General features: G+C 51.2%; 6 protein-coding genes across 6 annotated transcripts; 3 read left to right on the top strand and 3 right to left on the bottom strand.

The window, feature by feature from the left end:
- Positions 1 to 1,818: 1,818 nt before the first annotated feature.
- On the top strand, positions 1,819 to 2,124 carry VDAG_02386 (uncharacterized protein; the record flags this gene model as incomplete). The annotated part of the gene is made up of 1 exon (XM_009653039.1): positions 1,819 to 2,124. The coding sequence occupies one exon, from the start codon at positions 1,819 to 1,821 to the stop codon at positions 2,122 to 2,124; it is 306 nt and encodes a 101-aa protein (XP_009651334.1).
- Positions 2,125 to 4,353: 2,229 nt separating this feature from the next.
- Positions 4,354 to 4,771, top strand: VDAG_02385 (uncharacterized protein; the record flags this gene model as incomplete). The annotated part of the gene is made up of 2 exons (XM_009653038.1): positions 4,354 to 4,383; positions 4,493 to 4,771. 2 exons carry the CDS (start codon positions 4,354 to 4,356, stop codon positions 4,769 to 4,771), a joined length of 309 nt encoding a protein of 102 aa, XP_009651333.1.
- Positions 4,772 to 5,030: 259 nt separating this feature from the next.
- VDAG_02384 (uncharacterized protein) lies at positions 5,031 to 6,052 on the bottom strand (the record flags this gene model as incomplete). Its single annotated transcript, XM_009653037.1, has 2 exons — positions 5,031 to 5,789; positions 5,897 to 6,052. 2 exons carry the CDS (start codon positions 6,050 to 6,052, stop codon positions 5,031 to 5,033), a joined length of 915 nt encoding a protein of 304 aa, XP_009651332.1.
- A 2,078-nt stretch (positions 6,053 to 8,130) lies between these two features.
- On the bottom strand, positions 8,131 to 10,461 carry VDAG_02383 (binuclear zinc transcription factor). The gene is made up of 6 exons (XM_009653036.1): positions 10,244 to 10,461; positions 9,913 to 10,147; positions 9,644 to 9,860; positions 9,297 to 9,587; positions 8,516 to 9,232; positions 8,131 to 8,464 (listed from the first exon to the last, which is right to left on the bottom strand). Exons 1-6 carry the CDS (start codon positions 10,431 to 10,433, stop codon positions 8,360 to 8,362), a joined length of 1,755 nt encoding a protein of 584 aa, XP_009651331.1. The 5' UTR covers positions 10,434 to 10,461; the 3' UTR covers positions 8,131 to 8,359.
- Positions 10,462 to 10,896: 435 nt separating this feature from the next.
- VDAG_02382 (nucleoside-diphosphate-sugar epimerase family protein) lies at positions 10,897 to 11,820 on the bottom strand (the record flags this gene model as incomplete). The annotated part of the gene is made up of 1 exon (XM_009653035.1): positions 10,897 to 11,820. One exon carries the CDS (start codon positions 11,818 to 11,820, stop codon positions 10,897 to 10,899), a length of 924 nt encoding a protein of 307 aa, XP_009651330.1.
- A 768-nt stretch (positions 11,821 to 12,588) lies between these two features.
- VDAG_02381 (uncharacterized protein) lies at positions 12,589 to 13,670 on the top strand (the record flags this gene model as incomplete). Its single annotated transcript, XM_009653034.1, has 2 exons — positions 12,589 to 12,940; positions 13,324 to 13,670. The coding sequence occupies 2 exons, from the start codon at positions 12,589 to 12,591 to the stop codon at positions 13,668 to 13,670; spliced, it is 699 nt and encodes a 232-aa protein (XP_009651329.1).
- Between the last annotated feature and the right edge of the window lie 5,861 nt (positions 13,671 to 19,531).

The following is a 19,531-nucleotide window of genomic DNA, read 5'->3' as shown; positions in this document are numbered from 1 at the left end:
TGGCTTCACCGCCTTTGGGCCGATGTACCTGTGGGTCGAATGAAAAAACAGCGAATCAGAACCATGAAAGTGAGGGGCCTGTGTAAGAGTGACGCCGGTGTAGCCATTCTTTCACGCCAGTGTAGAAATTGCCATAAATAAATACACGCCATGACTGACACTTCCCTTTTTGGACTTACGGTTAAGACTCACCACCCCCCAACCGCCCACCAAAACACACCAAAAACAGCGATTTACAGGGGTCTATATCTCCACCAATAGTAGAGCTCTTTATCTAAGATTCTAGTATAGTATAGATTAGACTATAAATAGAGTACTAGAAAAATCTTATAAAGATATTATAGTTAGTAAATAGAGAATTTAAACACTTTATAGCTATCTTATATAAAAAAGTCTTTTTTTAGTAAGTTAAGTTATATATTATCTTATAGCCCTTATAATATAAACTTCTTTAAACTCTCTACTAAATTTTACTATGGAGGAACTTAGTACCTTAATAGCTTACTTAAACTTTAATATTATAGACTAAAGCTAGAGACTAAGATTCTTAGAATTTTAATATAATATATTATATTATATATGTAACGGTCCAAGCGCGTATAATTGCAACAGGCTGTGGTGACTACTACGAGTAAACTAATCCTGAGGAAACAGAGAAGAGGACAAAAGGGGCTGGAAGAATTCCAGCCTAAAGAAATGAAGTCTTCCCGCTTAGTCCTGCGGTCTTCGCGGTGATCGCGATAGTTGGCTGAGCAACACTCGGCCGAGTGCCCAGCCGAGGCCCGATCGGGCCTAGCCCGTTACAATATAGGCTAATAAATAATAGCCTAGTATACTTATATCTTTAAAAATCGTTAGTATGTAATTTTATAGCGAGCTCCTTAAGAAGCTTATATCTTATTGTATATACTCTTAAATAATATAAGACTTTAAAGATACTATATTAATAGCTAAATCTATATAATGTCTAAGTCTTAGATATATAGCTCTGCTATTAGTGGAGATATTGACCCCTGTAAATCGCTGTTTTTGGTGTGTTTTGGTGGGCGGTTGGGGGGTGGTGGGTCTTAGATCGTCGATTTCCAGCAGTCGGATAATTAGTGATAAAACCATGCAGCCCTCAACGGGCTCACTGCAACAATAATGATTCTTTGGTTTCTGATATCCAGATACAGATCGGCCTTCCTGCCGAGAAGTCCTACATTCTATCCTCCCGCTTCTCCGTCGCCATCAATTTCTAGACAACTGCCGATTGTCATCGATAGCACCCTCCCAGGGACTGCCAGCACCAAGTGCTTCCGGCTTTGCAGCCCGGTCCACCTCGTCAAAGCCGCCGAAAGAAGAGAGAGGCAAATTCGTCTCATATCAGACGCTCAATAGTATGACGGATATGATCAAGTGGCATTTACTGAGAAAGATTGAGGCCGATGAGATCATACCAAACCGTCTTGCCGCCGGACGAGTCCGCAGCAGATACTGGTGTCGCGGGATTCCATGAAGGGACACACTACCAAACACGACTGTAGACGAGAACAGCGGAACTCAGGTCGGGTCGTTCGAGCAGCAAACCTGCAGGAGCGCATATCATTTCCTGCCGCGGCAACCCGAGTAACAGACCAACCGCCATTGCCGACACCTCTCAGTCACCATCACCGACCCACACGGTCAAGCGCTTCTACTTCAAAGAACCTCGCGACACTCCCTGCGCCACTACCCCAACCTCCTCGCCCTCTACCGAAAGATCAAGTTTGGCCGACGCACCGTTTCGCACCCTCCAACAATATTGAGTCACTCTACTTTCACTCGACACCCTACAGCATGAACATGCCAACGTTCCGCCATGGCCGCATCCGAACCCCCAAGCCTGACTCCATCCTCTACGCAAACATCATGCCCGATAAGACTCTAGACTGGACGGCCTTCCAAGTCGCCATCCTTGGCGGGGCAGGCGATTTCTTCTCAGGCAGTTCGGACCTCACGCGCCGCCCCGATGATGACGAGGGAGAAGATATCACAGCCTGGTTCGAAGACTTCGGCTTTGAGTCGGCTGGCAGACTCGTGCGAGCCACAGTGAGCACGCGGTTCGCCGGTCACCTACACCAAGAGTTGAAGCATCATGGATAAGTTTGTATTTCGGCGATGCTTTGCGTGTCGCTGACGATAACTTATGCTGTGGTCTTCCGCGATGGAACTCCGTCGCCAGCCTTGCCCCTGCGGTGTTCCATGGACTCGTTGGTGTCAAGCCCCAAAACCAAACTATCCATGCTGGACACGGCATGAATGCTCTCGGGCTCGTGACCCTGCCTGGCGGGGGCGTCGGTGGGCGTGGCCTCCATGGCCGGCCTGATGATGCCGTGAGTTATGATGTGTTTGTGTTTAGGTAGGAGAAAGCGCCTCTGCCTGACCGATGGCTTGCCGAAAGATAAATCGTCTTGTGATATAACAGCGCCGTCTACGAGGTTTGCCTCGGGGTGTGGGAGCGTGGTATTCGACACTGCGACCACATGAATGGGTGATTTATGGGTAACGTAGATGCATAGCAAGTGAAACAACAGCGAGTGAAACACCTCACAAGGTCGCGACGAGCATTCCAGGCCAGAACTCCACGAAATCATCTACAATCAATTCAATCTATTCCTCATCGTCTTCTTCAGACGATAAGGGAAGTATCTGACAAGTTCTCGCATTATGACCAGTCTGTCCGCAGACGCCACGCGTCTGTTTCTTCGGTACAGCCCGAGTAAGGCGACCCCGATTCTGCCTCGTTTCCTCCCTCATCTGAACATCTACCTCCTTCTTTGCGACCTGGTCTTATCGATCACTTAGACCCCAGCTCCCTCCTTCCCTGAGAAGTGTTTTCTTAACTCTCCGACGTCGGCTAAGGTTGGCATTCTCGTTTTCAAGTGCCTTAAGCCTCGTGTCCATCAGGACGAACTGGTGCATTATCTTGTGTGTACCCTTCGTGGATTGGTCAATAGCCTGAATCATTGGAGTTGGCGAGCTTCCCTGGTGCCGAGCGATCGATTGTTGATGGATGCGGACTGTGAACTGGCTTCCAGCGGGTTTGTCGGGGTCTTATATGTCTACCTCTCGGGTAGTCCAGAAGACGTCCCTGGAGGCGTTGGCGTCTTGATCTTAACGTCCAGCTTCGAGAGGACTGCTTCTGGGTCGTGGGGGGCAAGTCTGGTCCCTCGAAAACCTCTCCGGACGTTTTCTTTCGTCATAGAATTCTGGAATGCCACAAAAAACGCCAGAAAGAAGTCTTCCTTCGTGATGTGGCTTGTACCTGTCCTCATCTTTAACTCGATTTGTCGACCGTACGCTTTCTTCAGCGGTCCAAAACAGCCGACGTCGAGAGGTTAGAGTATATGAGACGAATGAGGAGACATACAGAGCGTGATGATCTTGTTCTCCTTACAGTAGAGCTCGAATTCGGCGGAGTGGTGGCTTTCGTAGCCATCTAGATGAGAATGCGACATACGCCTAGAGTACGTGACTTTGTATGCTGATCGAAATGCCGAATCCAATCGAGACCAATCTCATTCGTGGTCCAGCCGTTTGCAGAGGTTTCGATTCTCCAGTCGCGAATAAACGCGTTGTCTTCGTACCAGCTTGAGAGGTGCTATTTGCCTGCAACCACCACGAGTGGCGGGATGCAGAAACCGGTCGCGCCAACGCCTTGGATTACCGTCACCTATTCTCGACTGCCTGGCTGCCTCATCTTTACGTTTGAGCGTCTTTCAGAGTTTGTTACGACCATTCCACTGGCGATAACACCCATCTGGAACCCAGTCTCGTCGAAGTTGTAGATATCCTCATCCGCCACACCATATTTCGCAGCCATATTACATACGAGTGTAAACCACGCGTTTATCGCGCCGAGGTCTTCGCATTGGGCCCTCTTATAGTCGTACTTACGAAAGAAACGCGTCGGAACATAGGCTGTCGTTTTACGAAGTTCGAAGCCCGTCGTGGTCCGACGGATACCGCGTGACGCGCCGTGAGGAGGTGATTCGCCATTCTCGAACACTCTCCAACCGAGGGGGGTATAATTGTGAATCTAGGTCGAGTATTTACTCGACAATGGTTTGTTCTTCTAGTATCGTCAATTTCTTCGAATGGTCGTAGTGTCGCTTCAGGGTGGTTTGCCCTTCCGGCGGCCGCCGAGGGGTAACGTGGTTGACATCGTAGATCTTTGCGGCGCTTCGGGCGCTGAGAGTAGGATCTTTTTTCATTACTTGGAGAGCAAGTAACAGTTGGCTTTCTTTAGAAGGCGTCTCCATCGTTGGTCGTGGAGGAAAGTGCGTAAATTATTACGCGATTGAGTTGGCGAAGTTGGGTGTTTTGCTCGCTATGTTGTTGTTCCACTCGCTATGCATCCGAGTATGCTCTTACTAGCAAGACACCAACATGGCCACCCGCGAAGCCGAACGATAATACAAGGCGGTCAGGAGGAATATCGGCTTTTGCTGACGAAATGCGAACACTACAGCAGCCTAGGGGTATCGATCTCGCTCTGTACGTCTCCTTCCCCGAAGATGGAGGCTTCGTTTCGTACGAGTCGGCCAACCTGAGCTGGCACCAAGACATTGAAGCCAAGGTAAGCTCGCTCCTCCGTTCGTTTCTGCTGCCTCCTCTGATGACAAGCGGAAAGCCCTGGCACCTCCGACCCTTCTCCTGTAAGAGCAGACGAGCTGCAGGTGTTGGCAGCCGCAGCTGGGGATGCAGGCGACGACATGACGATGGGGAGGACGATGATGACGAAGCCTGAGAATTTTGCCCAGTGCATGTCGGATCTACGGCCCCTGGTGCATTGTGGTGGCCTGGGGGCTTTGTACATAACCACTTCCAGTACATAGTCATTGTGTAAATAACATTCGGGAAATGGGCTGGCGTTCAAGATTACCGCGAGACATATCGGCCTGCACAGGAACAATTGCAATCTCTTCAGGTTCGCTACGTATACTGGCCGATACCCAAGACGAGATCATTTAACTGAGGTCACGCCCACTGTCCGCAGCCAATCCCCTTCAAGTGAAAGCGCTCTTGTTCTTCTTAACGAACTCCTTCCACGACGTCGACTTGAGCCCAATCTCAGCCAGCAGCTCCTCGCTCGCCTCTAGCGGCTGGCCTTTGAAGTACCCGGGGTCTTCAACAAAGAGGTGGTTCTCAAGGAGCTCCTTCGCCATGGGCGAGGGAAGGAAGCTCTTGTACGTGTCAGCGTCGAGCTGGACGAAGGCTGCCTTCTTGCCTGTCGCTTCCTCAAATTCAGCAAGGAGACGTGTAGGCGTATAATATCCCGTCGAAGCCAAAATCTGCTTGCCCAGGTGGCGAGTAGGGTTGCGCAGGACGGCAGCAACGTATTTCCCGGTATCGGCTTCAGCGTCGATGAGCGGGAAGCGGGCTTCGGCAGAGACAGGGTAGGCAAGGGTGTAGGTACCGTCTTCGCCCTTTCGGAGCATCTGCGAGACGGTATAGTTCGACATAAAGTAGCCAGGCAGGATGAAGGAACTAGGAATAGACTTTGCGCGAATGTAAGCCTCTACCTCTGCCTTTTGGTCAAAGTGAACGACATGGGTGAGGCGGCCCTTGGTCTCTGCAGTAACGTGGAGGAGCGAGGAGTAGATGAGGTGGTCGACCTTGGCGTCGGCGGCAGCGTCGGCTACGATCTTGCCCTGAGCGAGCTCTGGGCTGGCGCTAGGGTTGAAGAAATCGGGTGAGGTAACAAGGAAGACTGTGTGAGAGCCGGCGATAGCAGCCGCGACCGAGTCGGCAGATGATAGGTCGGCCTGGAGGTATTATTCTCTGGTTTGGAGGATGGAGCTAAACGAGTGACTGGATAGGGGAGGGTGGTGATTGGTTAGGAAAAATGAACGCACGGTTTTAATTTCGACACCTTGAGCGGCCAAGTCCTTGGCAGCAGCTTAGAGGCGTCTCGGGTGATGCCGCGAACAGTGAACTCCTTGGAGATGACGGGGTCGGCGAGAACGGCCCTGATGACAGAGCCACCCTGGTTGCCGGTGGCGCCAAAAACAGTCAAAATCTTAGACATGGTGGATATTTGTGGCATTACTCAGAGACAGAAGTTTGCCAGATTTTTGTTAAGGGTTTGATATGAAGATCAAAGATTGATAGCCAAGAGTGATGCAGAGGATAAGGAGATAGTGTTGGTTTTGCCATGGGCATCATGGCGTTCTTAAAGCATTCACATCAAACGTATGCTGCATTAGGTTCTCAGAATATGAACGCCCGGCATCTGCAGCTCGAAGCCATTTCTAATGGTGAGACGGCGGTAGTCCCACACCGCTGTTCATCGCTGTTCATCGGAGGCCGTAGTGGAGCCAGAAATGTCCGAATTGTCAGCAATGCGACCGGCGGTACATCGCTATCCATCGGAGGCCGAAGTGGGGCCAAGGATATTTAGACCTGTACTGTGGTTCCACCCTGGCCTGCCCGTCTTGTCTGAAACCCAATCTATGTCCACCAGAATGTATCACTCCCCAGCCACTGACATCTCCGGCCCCGACCAGACAGACCCAGGCTCGATTTCCTTGTCCTACTTGAGGGCGACATACTTTTGTCTCGCCGCGTCACCAACGGGTGGATGGCGGAGTCAAAATGTGCATTCAGCCGTGGCGAAACGCAATCTTACAAATCGTTCAGATTGCACGCCGTTTCAAAGTAGTCTGTTTGTGAAATGCTGATCAATCTCTGCTAAGCTTGTGACGTGGTCCGAATTGGTGATCGTCATCAGGAGGATGTACGGGACCGGGCCTTGGCCCCGACACTTGTCGCTGGCGACGCCCTCGCCTTGACCATCAAGTCCACCTCGAATCAGTTTGAGTTGTCCTCTTTTGCGGGGCGGGGTTACTTCATGATCATCGGGATTGCTTCATTGAGTGGTAAACAATGTTTACTTTACTAACAAGAGACGTATTTGTCATTGATAATCCGCCGTGCTCCTTGCTGGTGTACTCCTGGGCTTATCTATTGAAAGAAAGCTCGAGATTAAGGGAAGCATGAGGGGCGCTGCCCACTCAAGGGCTTCTCGCTACTCCGAAATCGTGTGCTCTCATGGCTCCCACTTCTTTCCAGTCCTTTCACACCAAAAGCCTTCGATATACTTCACCTCGGGCATCTCCTCACAGTGCGCTTCACCACATCATTCTTATCTTCAAATTGTGCTCAGTAAGGTGACATGACGCGATTACACCACCAACATGTGATCAATGTGATGGCTCCGGTCAGCAGGTGCAAAATGATTGTGATAGGTGATAATCCATAAATGGGCTATGTAAATATACAGTGAAGGAGAAAGAAGCTTGGGTCACAAAATCTGTCACTTCTCCTGGGAAATTTAAAGCTTTGTGCAGGTGACGGACCGAGCAACAGGTCTTTCTCATTCAGAGCATGAAGCGAGAATTTTATATACCCCAAACTATAGTGGACGGAACTGATGATTACAGGGGTGCTGAACCGGTCAGGGGTGAGAGATGACTGCGAGGGAGAATTTATTAAGTTCATTCAAGTCAAACAGCCACCCGCGGCTAACATGGCAGGTACGTCTGAGGAGAACTCTAGCTACCTCGATACCACACATGGTTTCCGTCGACTGCATATCAGCACCGCAGGGGTCCCCCACATGTGCAGGCCGACCTGAAACCTCTACGTTCATCCCATTTAACGGGCGTCTCTCAAATTTAGTCCTGATGTCAAGGGAGACAACGGGCCCATCGAGAGCGCGCAGATATCGGGATGTACCTGCAATTATTCCATAATCTCGTTGTACCCGGGCCGCAGCGCACATTTTGTTATTTCTACCGGATGCTCTTCCCATATCGGCCCTCTCACCGAGCCAGCCGTTCGCTGGTCTTGGTGGTTGAACGGTGCCACAGGGCAAGCGGGAGGCGGAAGTGGAGACTGAGAATCGTGCCTAGTGGAGTGGACACTTCACAGAAGCTATTTGACAGCCAAATTAAGGTAGGGCTCTGCGTCGTCCCTTATTTTCACGTGCCATGCCGAGTTAATGTCATAATTACACGCTCCTACTTACCCCCTCGGCGCTGGTGATGGCCATGTTGAACATGATGCGAAGAGTTTCAGAAACAGGCGAACAGGGGATAAAAGGCTACGTTAAATGAATGCTGAGCAACAAAATTCCTGCATTCCTTGTGATGGTTGTTAGCCTTCGTGAACACCCAGGGGGTGGGTCGCGGTCCTCCTGGCTACCCTACGGTCATGGCCATTGCAGTTCACCAATTGAGCACCTCAGTTGGGATATCCTCACAATCACTCTCGGCTTTCCAAATGCGTTTCGCTATGTTTTTGACTTTATCCAAGTCGACAAAAAGATTTTATCTTATGCCTCGCTGTTGCTGGGTAATCGAAATACAGGACCTGACGACTGAGTACCTCCTTTGGTAAAAACTGGTGTCAATCGGTGACTGAGTAGTAGCTCGGTTGCCTGTAATTGTCAGCCTATGGAACAGACTGACTTACAGTCTGACAGACGTACCTTCTCGACTGCTGGGGAGTCAAGCCCTCGCTGCCGCATTTCCAGCGCAACCTGCACAGCCATCGACCCAGAAACGGGATTGTGCAATGTCTTGAAAGATAGGATCATGATGCGAAGAATGAAGTCGAGGTTATCTTGTTGCGAATCATCCTTCTCTGTGGGCTCCAAATCTTCAAGAAAGACCTGAGCTGCGAGGTAGACGGCAAACGTCAGAATCGAATTTTTGAGGTTCTCATTGATGTCTGACATCATTCGGAAGATGATTAGTATCTCTTCCGCTGAGCAGACTAGTCGAGCTCTGCTGCTGCGAATCGTACTTTCAGGTAAACCGAAGGCCTTGATCTTGGAGATTGCTGCCCGATGCAAGCAGATGACTGACATGTGAATGATGATGTTGACGAAAATCGCGTTTCGACATCTTATCTGTCTTGGTAGTCTCAGGCCGTCGGGCAAGGCTTGCAATAGAATGACCAGGTCGTCGTCGATTTCTCGATGACGCTTCCAATGCATTCTTGTCCGGGGGTCCTGAGAGCTATCATCCGACAACGTCAGAGTCGAGTGCTGGAAAGCTTGGTGGAACAACGATGCGGCCAATACGCGTCCGGCAAAAGAGGAAAACATTTGCCCTTCCTGTTGCCGCATGGTTGTTAAGGGGCTCGTCATCTCTTCGGCGCCATTCTCGAAAGCTGCCTCAGATGCAGGGAGCCGCACAGATATCTATGAATGATGTAAGTTCACGCAAAGTAGGCAAGATATCCACATCAGCTGACGTATGACTTACATCTGCCTCGTCGATCAAGACTGGCCAGCCTGCGGTACCGCCTACTATTCTATCAGAGCAGTAAAGAGCCCACCAGGTCCTGCGCCTCTCTTCTGCTTCTAGCCAGGATTGAGGCGGCGGTATCAGGGATGTGTGATCCAGACCGTCTCCATCAACCTGGTGGAGACCGAGCATCTGTGCGATTCTGATGGCCCTGCAAATGCTCATCGAGGACCGTGAGAAAAGCAAGTACTGGGCTTCGAAGTAGCACATCAAACACCAGGTTTGTGCGTGTGCCAATGTTAGACTAGCCTTTAATACGTCAATTGTGATTTGTTCAAAGCGAATTCAAAAGTGGCACCACTGACTTTCATCTCATCGCCTTGCGCATATTCTCTGGCTCGGTTATAAAATGGCATTGCTAAGTGTCGATGGGTGTTTCCGATTTCGGCTCCCCACGCCATCACAATGTACTGGAGGCACATTGGGGGGCGCATGTGGGTTGGTAAGGACAATGACATACTGTAACGGGTCCGCTGGAGCATGGGCGCCGTGTAGTGCCACTTGTCGAAGTAAGAGTTGGTGCTAGAGTCAAATACATCAGCGCGTCTGCAGAAACTGGCGATGGGTATCTTACAGATGTTCGACCATCTCCAGAGAAGGCCGCTGTTCATATGTCCCAGTCGAAGCCAACTCAGCCGATGGAGCATCAACTGGAAAGACATTTGCATCTGAAGCAGGCCCCGGCAGATCAGACAGGATTTCAGAGCTTCCATGCATGGAATCTGTGTTCTGGGTGGCCGTGTCCTGATTCGTAGCCTCACCATTTCCCGGAGATTTGTCGACAAGCTTGGCCAAACGCTCGAGCTCGACTGTGATCTATCATCAGCGAAGACAGCGTTATTGAGGGGGAGCCCCGCAGCTTCAATGAGTGTCTCTGGCAGAGTACTTCCCCTTTGATTACTAACCTAATTTGGCTTCCAGCTCACGTACTCGTCGCCTCCTACCAACATTGGCCCTTCTTGATTGGGGATATTCGCAGTCGGCGCTGACTCTGGCACAGCGGCTGCAACGAGGCCTGATGCGGTCACATTTCAACTTCATTGAACGACATTGAGTGCATGAAAAATGAGTGGCTTCCTCATCTTGTGGCGGCATGGTTGACGATAGACGACATTGTTGTGTCAAAGACAGGAGAGAAGCATTCCTCCTCCCCCAAGTTCACTTGCTGACGATCCAGTAGTGCTACCTAAGGTAGCTTACAAATTATCTTCTCACGCGAAGTGTGACATTGATTCGTTGCGCCCACGTGACTTGGCACCCCCAAATTTGAGCACTTGGTAATTACCTGCTGACACATGGACCCACATTCGCAGGCCGCCCTTCCCCTCGCTCACCCAATATTGGTTTACGAAGCTCATCAGGCCAGCAGCACCAATAGCGGACACATCTACATGATAAAGCGATTCACTTATTTATGCCACTCGATCGCCATGTACCTCATCTTAACATTAGATTACCTTAACTAAGGCCGCTGAGCCTGATGTAGCTCGTACGAGCGAATCAGCCCCCCCCAAACTGTCAAAATGCTGTGAGATGCTGCGAGAAACAGTCCGTTTCTTCATTGTTTCTTGACAAATGCACTTTCCTTCAGCCATTTCTCCATGCTCATTACATCAGGATGGATCCTCTTGTTCTCTGCCATGTTGGCCTTGTAGCCTTCTTCCTTGAACCAGTCCACCATGATGCCCACCTCCTGGACTCCGTGCTTCAACGCTTTGCCTAGCACTCCAAATGTTGTCCCAACAGGTTCGCCCGTGACAGTCTTAAACGTCTGGCTTAACTGTGAGAAGGTGAGTTCGTCACCCGCCAGTCCTATGGCCTTTTTGTTCCAGGTAGTTGAGTTACGGAAAGCCTCAGCCGCGAAGAAGCCGATATCCTTGGTGGCGATCCACTGCAGGGGTTTCTGCCCCATGACGTCGCGAATCATCGTAAGGAACACTTTGCCGAAGAACCCTGGTGCTAGGTTATCCATGAAGATGACGGGACGTAGAATCGTCCAGCCCATGGCGCTTTTGTTATCCGCGGTAGAATCGCGTAGGTGGTGTTCGATCCGATGTTTGGTTATGAAGTGTGGTACATGAGTAGGATTGTTCCATGAATGCTCGTCACCACCACGTTCGACGCTGCTGTAGACGAAGTGCTGTACTCCAGCCTTGATGGATTCATCAATCATGGCTTTTCCTTGCTGGGTCTCTTCGTCTGATTTCCGGTCTGCCATTGCTTGGACGGAAAAGACGCCCCAAAGTGGTACGGTCCCAGCTGATGCCTTGGCAGAGGCGAAAAGAGTCGGGGCCGCGTCGAGATCGCCCTCGACAATTCTGATAGACGGGGACTTGGCAGCGATGCGTCTTGCAGATGCTGATTGGGCATTTCGTGTAACTGCGAGAAGAAGAAGGTCTGATGACTTGTGCCTCAGGAGAGCATCAAGGACGGCGCCGCCTTGTTTTCCGGTTGCACCGGTAATGAGAATCGCTCGAGACATTGCGTGGATGCCGATGCTTCTGTAGACTTTCTGTACGTTGGATTGTTACCAATGCAGATATAGTAGCCAATATGAAAGGCGAAAAACCTCCTTGGGTAGTAAAGGCAGGAGAACGAAGTGGTTTTGAAATGAGCAGAGACGATCGGTAGGTAGGAAAACCTCTCCTTAAGTAAATGTTTCTTTTCATCTACCGAACTGAACATTGTAAAGCTTTACATTTGGATTGATGGATACCAAACAGGGGTTTTCATTTTTTGGCCAGACAACGATGAGAGCGGCCATCCAGAGCACTGGTTGCACCGTCTCCGAAACATGCCGAAGTAGCGATTCGGGCCGAACCCTGGCTCGGACATGGTCGGAGGCCGGTGCTGATGTGTTGATGTGGGGCGATCATGCTTACGGTCTGGTAAGCTTTCATTCGGCTCTTTCATCATCGGCACGTTCTTCATGCCATGCTCCCGAACTACTCTATTAATCGGCGGCTTTGTCATTCTGCGTGCAAATTCTTGGCTATCTCATTTGTAATCTGTAAATGATTACACATCCGCGGAAGACTTTATTTGTTTGCTCTGACAAACCTGTTTCACGCTGCATGCGTTGTAGCTCTTGGAGCTGCAGCCATACCTCACGACCTACGAAACAATGTACAGGCGATTTCTCAAAGACAGATATAAGAGTGGCCAGCAAGTCCTCGCCAATTTTGAGTGCTTACCCACCCATTCCCGAACAATCTATACCTTAACCGTCAGCAACCCTTTCAAGCCGACCATGGCCGTCCTCGCCCAACTCAGAGCCTCGAATGCTCAGCTCATCGAGGCCACAACTCCCCGAACTGCTGTATTTGTCGGCGCAACAGACGGGATCGGCAAGAGAGCCTTGATAGAGTTGGTTTCAACGGGCTTTCCTGTCAAGGCTTATGTCATAGGCCGTCAAAAAGCCCGGGATCAGCCTCTACTAGAAGAGATCCGTGTGATCAACAAGAATGCCGAACTTTTATATCTTGAGGGCCAGGTCTCTCTCATGTCTGAAGTTACACGGCTCACGGATGAGATTCTCGGCAAGGAAGAAAAGATTGACCTTTATCATTCAGCCGGCTTCTTACCCTTTCAAGGACGTCAAGGTATGTGATCTCTCATGAATAGTAGTGGTATGACAGAATACCAAAGGCTAACTTCCCTTTAGAAACAACTGAAGGCCTGGAGTTAACCATGGCAGTAGCCTATTACAGCCGCTTTCTCTTCATCTCGCGACTTCTTCCCAAACTGCAAGCCTCCGTTAAGTTAGGCCCGGGGCAATATTTCCCGCGTGTTATTAGCATCTTGGCAGCTGGTAGCGAATCCACCGACTTATTCTTAAACGACCTGAGCCTCAGAGAACCAGGACACTTCAATATTCCCATCTATGCTAGGCACGTCGCCACAATGGTAACCATATCGATGAAGCACTTCGCGGAGCAACCCGAAAATAAGAAAATCGTGTTCATACACGCCCATCCGGGTAAAGTCGCTACCGAGCTTCTCAAAAAGAGCTGGGGTGACAAATGGGACCCTACCGCCCCTCCAACTGCCGCACCCTCAGCAGGAAACTTCAGCAAATTCACGCCCGAGGAAGCTGGACAGAAGGTATTGTACCTCATGGCGAGCGCGGAATATGGCGGTAACGGAGCTGATGTGCCGAAGGGACGATCGGCAGCGTTGACTTTGACTCACCAGACTAGTGGATCCTTGTTCTCAGTCAACGACAAGATGGAAAACCTTCAACAAGATATGCTTCTGTCGGGGTTGGAAGCTAAGGGAGCTCCGGAAGCGATATGGGATCATAGTATCAAGACACTCGCACCGTGGTTGTAAAGGCGAAGCTCCGAAGTAAGAGGCATACTAGCTTCAGAGACAATTAGATTGAATACTTTCTTGACCATCCCAGAAGGTTACTCAATCGACACCTGATGATTGGAACACCTTGGCAGACGAACGGTCGTCGTGAAAGGGCTACCTATACTGACTCGGTGAGTTCGGTTGCGAGATGATGTGCCCCAATGGCTCAAGTAGACGGGGGTGATCCGCTTTGAGAAGATTCAAGGATGGCCCCCTGACTTCAATTCACGCGTGACAGCAATCCACTGTGAGTCATCATTCGTACAGATGGGATCTGTGATACTGAGGATGTCGAGCGCTGTTGTAGTGGCTAAAGAGATGATGATGGGTTGAAGTTTGGCAAGTGGAGCATTGCCAGTGGCTGCCTCATGACTAAGTCGTTTGAGGAGCCATCGGTATGTATCACAAGGGTCGTAAGGTAGGTTCTGACTCAATCCATTCGAGCACTTTTCAACCCTGCTCATTGCCGACCTTAACACTGACCAAAAGATCTCGTCTGAAGGCTCTCGATTTCACCTCACTCCATCCTACAGGCAACGGTCCATAAAAAATAGCATTGCTCCCGCAGGATAGTGTCAAGCAGCTTGCTTGTGGGAATGCCGAGGTTGGTGAGCTTCTCTTACCAGTCGTCCTTCTATGTCCTGCGATCATGAGTGAGCACTCCATACTTTCCAACAGCTGCTATCTCCGGGGGATGGTCCTCGCCAAAGATCAACTAGGTTGCCATGGCCTCTAACAATCTACCCCAGGTCTGTTCAATGTCGAACAGTCCGATTTGCGGAGATTGCTACATGGATGTTCTCGGCAAGCTTTTCCGCTTGGATTGACCTCAAGGTCCTGGGGAATCTATCAAACGCCATCTCTCACCCGTCGGTTCGTGCATCCTTAGTGTTGTTGACGGCCCGAGTCGGCTTCCGCAGGTCTGATCAGAAATGTCGGGGGCAGGGCAAGTGGTCAATGGGGAGCCTTATCGACTCTGGTCAGCCGGTTGACATCAGTGATTCGGCTCAGAACGTTCCACCGGCATTGGCCACCTGCGCTTCTAACCACCACCTGCGCAGCATCCGGCGCACGTAGCTTAGATTGAACCCTCGCCAGTGCACCGATCTTGGACTGGTCTTGCGCTGATTCTTCGGTCACTTCTACCCTGGGCCCAACACTGGACGTCTCGCCACCATGACCTATGTACTGGTCGTGTGTTTCCTCGCGGCCTTTGCCGGACTGACTTTCGGCCAGTTTGAGGGGTGGATCGAGGGTCAAGTGAATGTTTCGATGTGTCTAGGGGGCGCAACCAAGAGGTATGTCCTGTTGGAGGGACTAAGTCTTCCGGTGGCTCGTTTCTTACCATCTGCAGAGGTGCCTTTATCAGAGACACAGTGTACGTCGACGGGGGCTGTCTGTACGAGAGTCAAGGGCTTTCGAATGTAGAGTATAGAGCCCCAGAACAACAAGGTCGGTGACAGCATTTCTCTATCATCTTGCTTGTGTCGATGGCCTCCTTGCGCTGATGAGCTGCTCTAATGGCCTGCTAGGAAACCCCCTTGGCCTCGTGTATCCTCTCAACTTTAGCCGCCCATTCCAGTTGTCTGACAACTTGACGGCGCTCTTCGGACGATATCTAAAGCTCGCGGTGGTATTGGCAATGCCAACAACGACGCACCCAACTATTATGATGGAGCCATGCTCTTCAACGACGCTCAACTGTCGCTGTGCGGAAACTTAGTCAAGAAGACGGATGCCTTTCAACCCCCTCGCGCAGATGATGCTCTGACCTACCAAGCTTACCAATACGGTCCCGTAAGGGATCAGTTCGAACCAGGCTTCGTCTCACATCGCTTCCGGCTGGTATGACGCGGTACGTTGCCTACGGCGGAGCAGTCAGCGTACCGTCCGAGAACATTGCATGGTATTTCAGCGGAGTTCGAGCACCAAACTGGGGGCCCGTGTTCCAACGAAATATGAACCTCACCGAGAATGCTCTCAACACCTCGAATACCCTTCTCACTCTGGACATGGCGACCCAGACGAACCTTGTGTGGACGAACAATACCTTCCCGGGTGGGGTAAAATGCCGGGCGAACCCTGAGGTGGTCTGGGTTCCCGTGGGTGAACAGAGCATCCTGGTGGTTATCGGAGGGGTCACCTACCCCGACTGGTTGACAAGCACCCGCAAGTCGGAGAATCCAAACCGAAGCGTATGTCTTTATAGCCTCCATTCGAAAGCGACACTGACAGCTACATAGAGAGAGGAAGACGACGAGTTCATGAGCACGATAGAAATTTACGATATCGCCAATGGCACCTAGTACAGACAATCCACTTCGGAGGCCCGACGGCGCGCACGCGAGCATGTGCCGTGGTGGCTTCAGCCCAAGACCGGTCCAGCTTCAACATTTACTACTATGGAGGCTATCCCGGCGTGGACCCCAAGGTGGAGATGAACGACGAGGTCTGGGTCCAGTCCCTTCCCTCCTTCACCTGGACCAGGCTCAGTGAGGGTAGGCCGGGTCGTGGTCGGAACGGGCATAAATGTTTTATGCCCTATCCCGATCAGATGATGGTCATTGGCGGAATGACCTCCGAGGCTGGCGATAACCTTGAATGCCTTACCGGTCTCATTCAGATCTACAACCTGACGAGGAGCCAGTGGATGGATGGCTATGACCCGGAGAGGTACGCTGATTACGGTGTTCCCACGGCCGTCAGGCAAGTCATCGGCGGCAGTGTTGCAGGAGGGGGTACCTGACGACTCCGAGCCCGTCAGGATGGTCGGACGACAAACTGGCCGACGTCTTCGCAACCCCATACTCGACGTCGAAAATCCAAAATTGGTATCCCTATCAAAGAGTGACCGAGGCCAGCCAACCGACCTTTGAGCCTGGGGGCGATGGAAAGAACGCCAGCGGTGATTCTGGTGACGGTGGTGGCATGCCGAAATGGGTCGGACCAACTCTTGGTGCTGTCCTCGGGTTTGTCTTCCTGGTTGCGTTTCTCGCAGGCTTCTGCCTCTGGCGCAGGCGAAAGCTTTGCTATCAGGGCGCTCGCACCGAGTATAACGGCACCCGCATTCTGTCCTGGATCAGGGGCCAGCCAACGGAAGACAAAGCTCTCACCCTCACTACGTTAGAAGAGTTGCCTTCCAACGCTGACACAGTGGTGGGGCATGCAGCAAGCTCTCCTTCAGTCCCAATTCTGCCTGTCGTATCACAGTCTGAAATGATGGACACCACAATCGCAGAGCTACCTGGTCTTTCTCTCCCTCCCACAACTAGCATCAGCAGACTAACATCCACCACCGAGATATCTCAAGGCCTCTTGAGCTCTCTGATACAGGCCTTACTCCCATGTAGGTGATTGACAAGCACACGCATTTCGGCAACTCATCTTACCCCACGTCCATCCAACCGACATACTATTATAGCTCCGTCTCGGACGATGTTTTGTCCGCCTCCCGTTCATCAGGTGTCCTTGGCCCCCGCTCCCTCGCCGACTCCCCAACCCGTAGCGTTGTCAGTCCCATTGACGCTCCCGGCCCGGCCGTCGGAATGAGGGATCGCATATTGTCCGTCGTCTCCGGCATGAGCGACCGCGACACTGGTCATCTCCGCCAAATCAGCGAAGTCACCGTCAATGCAGCGTCCGACGCCGGCAGCTCCTCGCCTGCGACCATTATTTCTCCTCTCGATGTGTCGGCTGCCCATATCACAATGTCAATTCCGATCCCAATCAGCCCACCCACGGCAGGTTTGTCGTTTGAGGACGAGGGCGACAGGTATTCGCCAGCGCTCGGCGGGAGGCAAGCTCGCGATGATTTCTCGCGTAGTGTAGTTTCGGCGATCGAGCCCAATGACCAGAACTAGGCCTTGCGAAGGTCGGCGGGTCACTCCACCCAGATTGAGGCTTGGGAGCGGGACTTGAGGCCCAGAATAAGACCCAGAACAAGGCCTAGAACAGGGACCAAACTGGGTCGATGTAATGAGCATGCCAGCACTGAATAAACTTTTCCTCGCTGCGTATCTCTTCGCTTCGTCATATTCTTCACGATTGCTCACCCGTCGCGTAGAACGGCGCCGACACCGACCGGCCTGTTCGAGCTGCTACCCAACGAGCTTATTACGCTTCTAGCCAGTCTGTTGCCAGTTACCGACGTCATATCTTTGAAACGCGCGACACACGATTTGCTGCCAGTTCTGGATCAACGCATTGATCCTGCTGAATACCTCCAGCGGGTCGGCCCCTTCACAGGTAGCGACGAGCTACTAGAGACAATGGCGACGCATGGTGCTGTTCTCTCCGGATCCAGAGCCTTGGAGTATTTTGTCCCAGGATCGGCAACGGATGCATCGGATTGGGACTTCTACGTTCCTCCGGTGCTCTCCTCGGTTGTGGCGGTCAAAAATGCTTTGGAGCGGTCAGGCGTGACCTCTGAATCCAGCCTCGCACGGGCAGCTCGCAAGTTGAGGGACGAGTCTTTCGTGACTCTAAGCCGGAATCAAGTCATTTCCACCGCTTATGAGGCATACTTAGAAACATGCCAGTGGCCTCCCGGGCCTCGATGTATAGTAGCCGCGGTACACAAGGTATATCCAGAATTACAGGATATGGCTCCTCTCATCCGAGCAGACGGCTCCGTCCGTTGGTTGGAGACCGTCGTTCCTATTCGAATCGACGACGGCGGCTCTACATCCTTTCCTATGCCTGAGCAACAAAGATTCCATTCTTATCCCAACAATATCGCAACAAAGGTATTATGCGGGAGCGCCTGTAAGAACAACAAGACGGTTTCCGTTCAGTTGGTGATAGGGTTCATGGATCCTCGAGGAATTATGATCTCCGAGCCGCTCCTCCAGACGGTTTTCAGAAGCATATTCTCCTTCTATGGCAGCCACGTTCAGTGCTTCTTGACAAAGCATGCTGCTTTTCACATGCACTACAAACTGGCACTAGAGAAGACAGCATACCAATGGCAAGTCCCTGAAAGTATCCGAGAGAAGGCAGAAGCCGCCGTTCAGAAATATAGTTCCCGCGGATTTGAGTTCAAGACGGCCCTGGAGGGAGACACGTGGGAAATGCGCACTGCAAAGGACAGCAAGTCCTGCCTTCTCGTATTCGATACCAACAGCGCCTACCAGCCCCCCATCTCATTGATCAGGGATCTGCGTTGGCACCATTCAGGTCAACATATTCGGCCGTACCTGCGGGCCAACACCATAAGCGCACGGCGCGAGATGCTTCGCTTTGGAATGGTTAGCAGATACAGCTCTTTGAATTGACGTCAGTGTAGTTGCAATCACGTAGGACTACTTCAACGGGAGTTCTTCCTCGGTTTCACGATTTTGTCCCCATAAAAGCTGCAGCTGCATGCATGGCAAGACCTGTGCAGATATTCGACAAAGACCTAGGTGCTGGCATTTCTCAGCTCCTTCTATTAAGAAAATGTTGATCATAAAACGAAGATGTGTGAGAGCATCATAGATTATACCTCTAGCGCCTGTTGTTCCCCAGTATCGAGCACTGCCCAGCTCGAAGTTGCGGACCTGATGTGTCCAAGACACCCACTATTCCGCGCTTCGAGACATTAAGCACGAGTTGAGCCCCCTTGTCTATATTTCGAAGCCTCTTTTATTTCGTCACGACTAGATTAAGTTCATATCTTATCTGCTACAAGCGTAAGACAAGGCCTCGAAGGAAGCAATGCGACCTACCATCAAAGTTTAAGCCTCTGTATTGCTGTTACAGCTTGCAACCTAAAGCCTCTAACCAACAGAGATACTTCCGCTGGAGGATAGTTTGAACAAGTTTGCCGTCCTGGAGATACACTTCCGGAAGCTTCCCTG

This window comes from Verticillium dahliae, genomic scaffold, assembly GCF_000150675.1.
Source record: "Verticillium dahliae VdLs.17 supercont1.4 genomic scaffold, whole genome shotgun sequence".
NCBI lineage: Eukaryota > Fungi > Ascomycota > Sordariomycetes > Glomerellales > Plectosphaerellaceae > Verticillium > Verticillium dahliae.
Note: the sequence above shows the minus strand (reverse complement) of the source record. Positions and strands in the feature narration are given on the sequence as shown.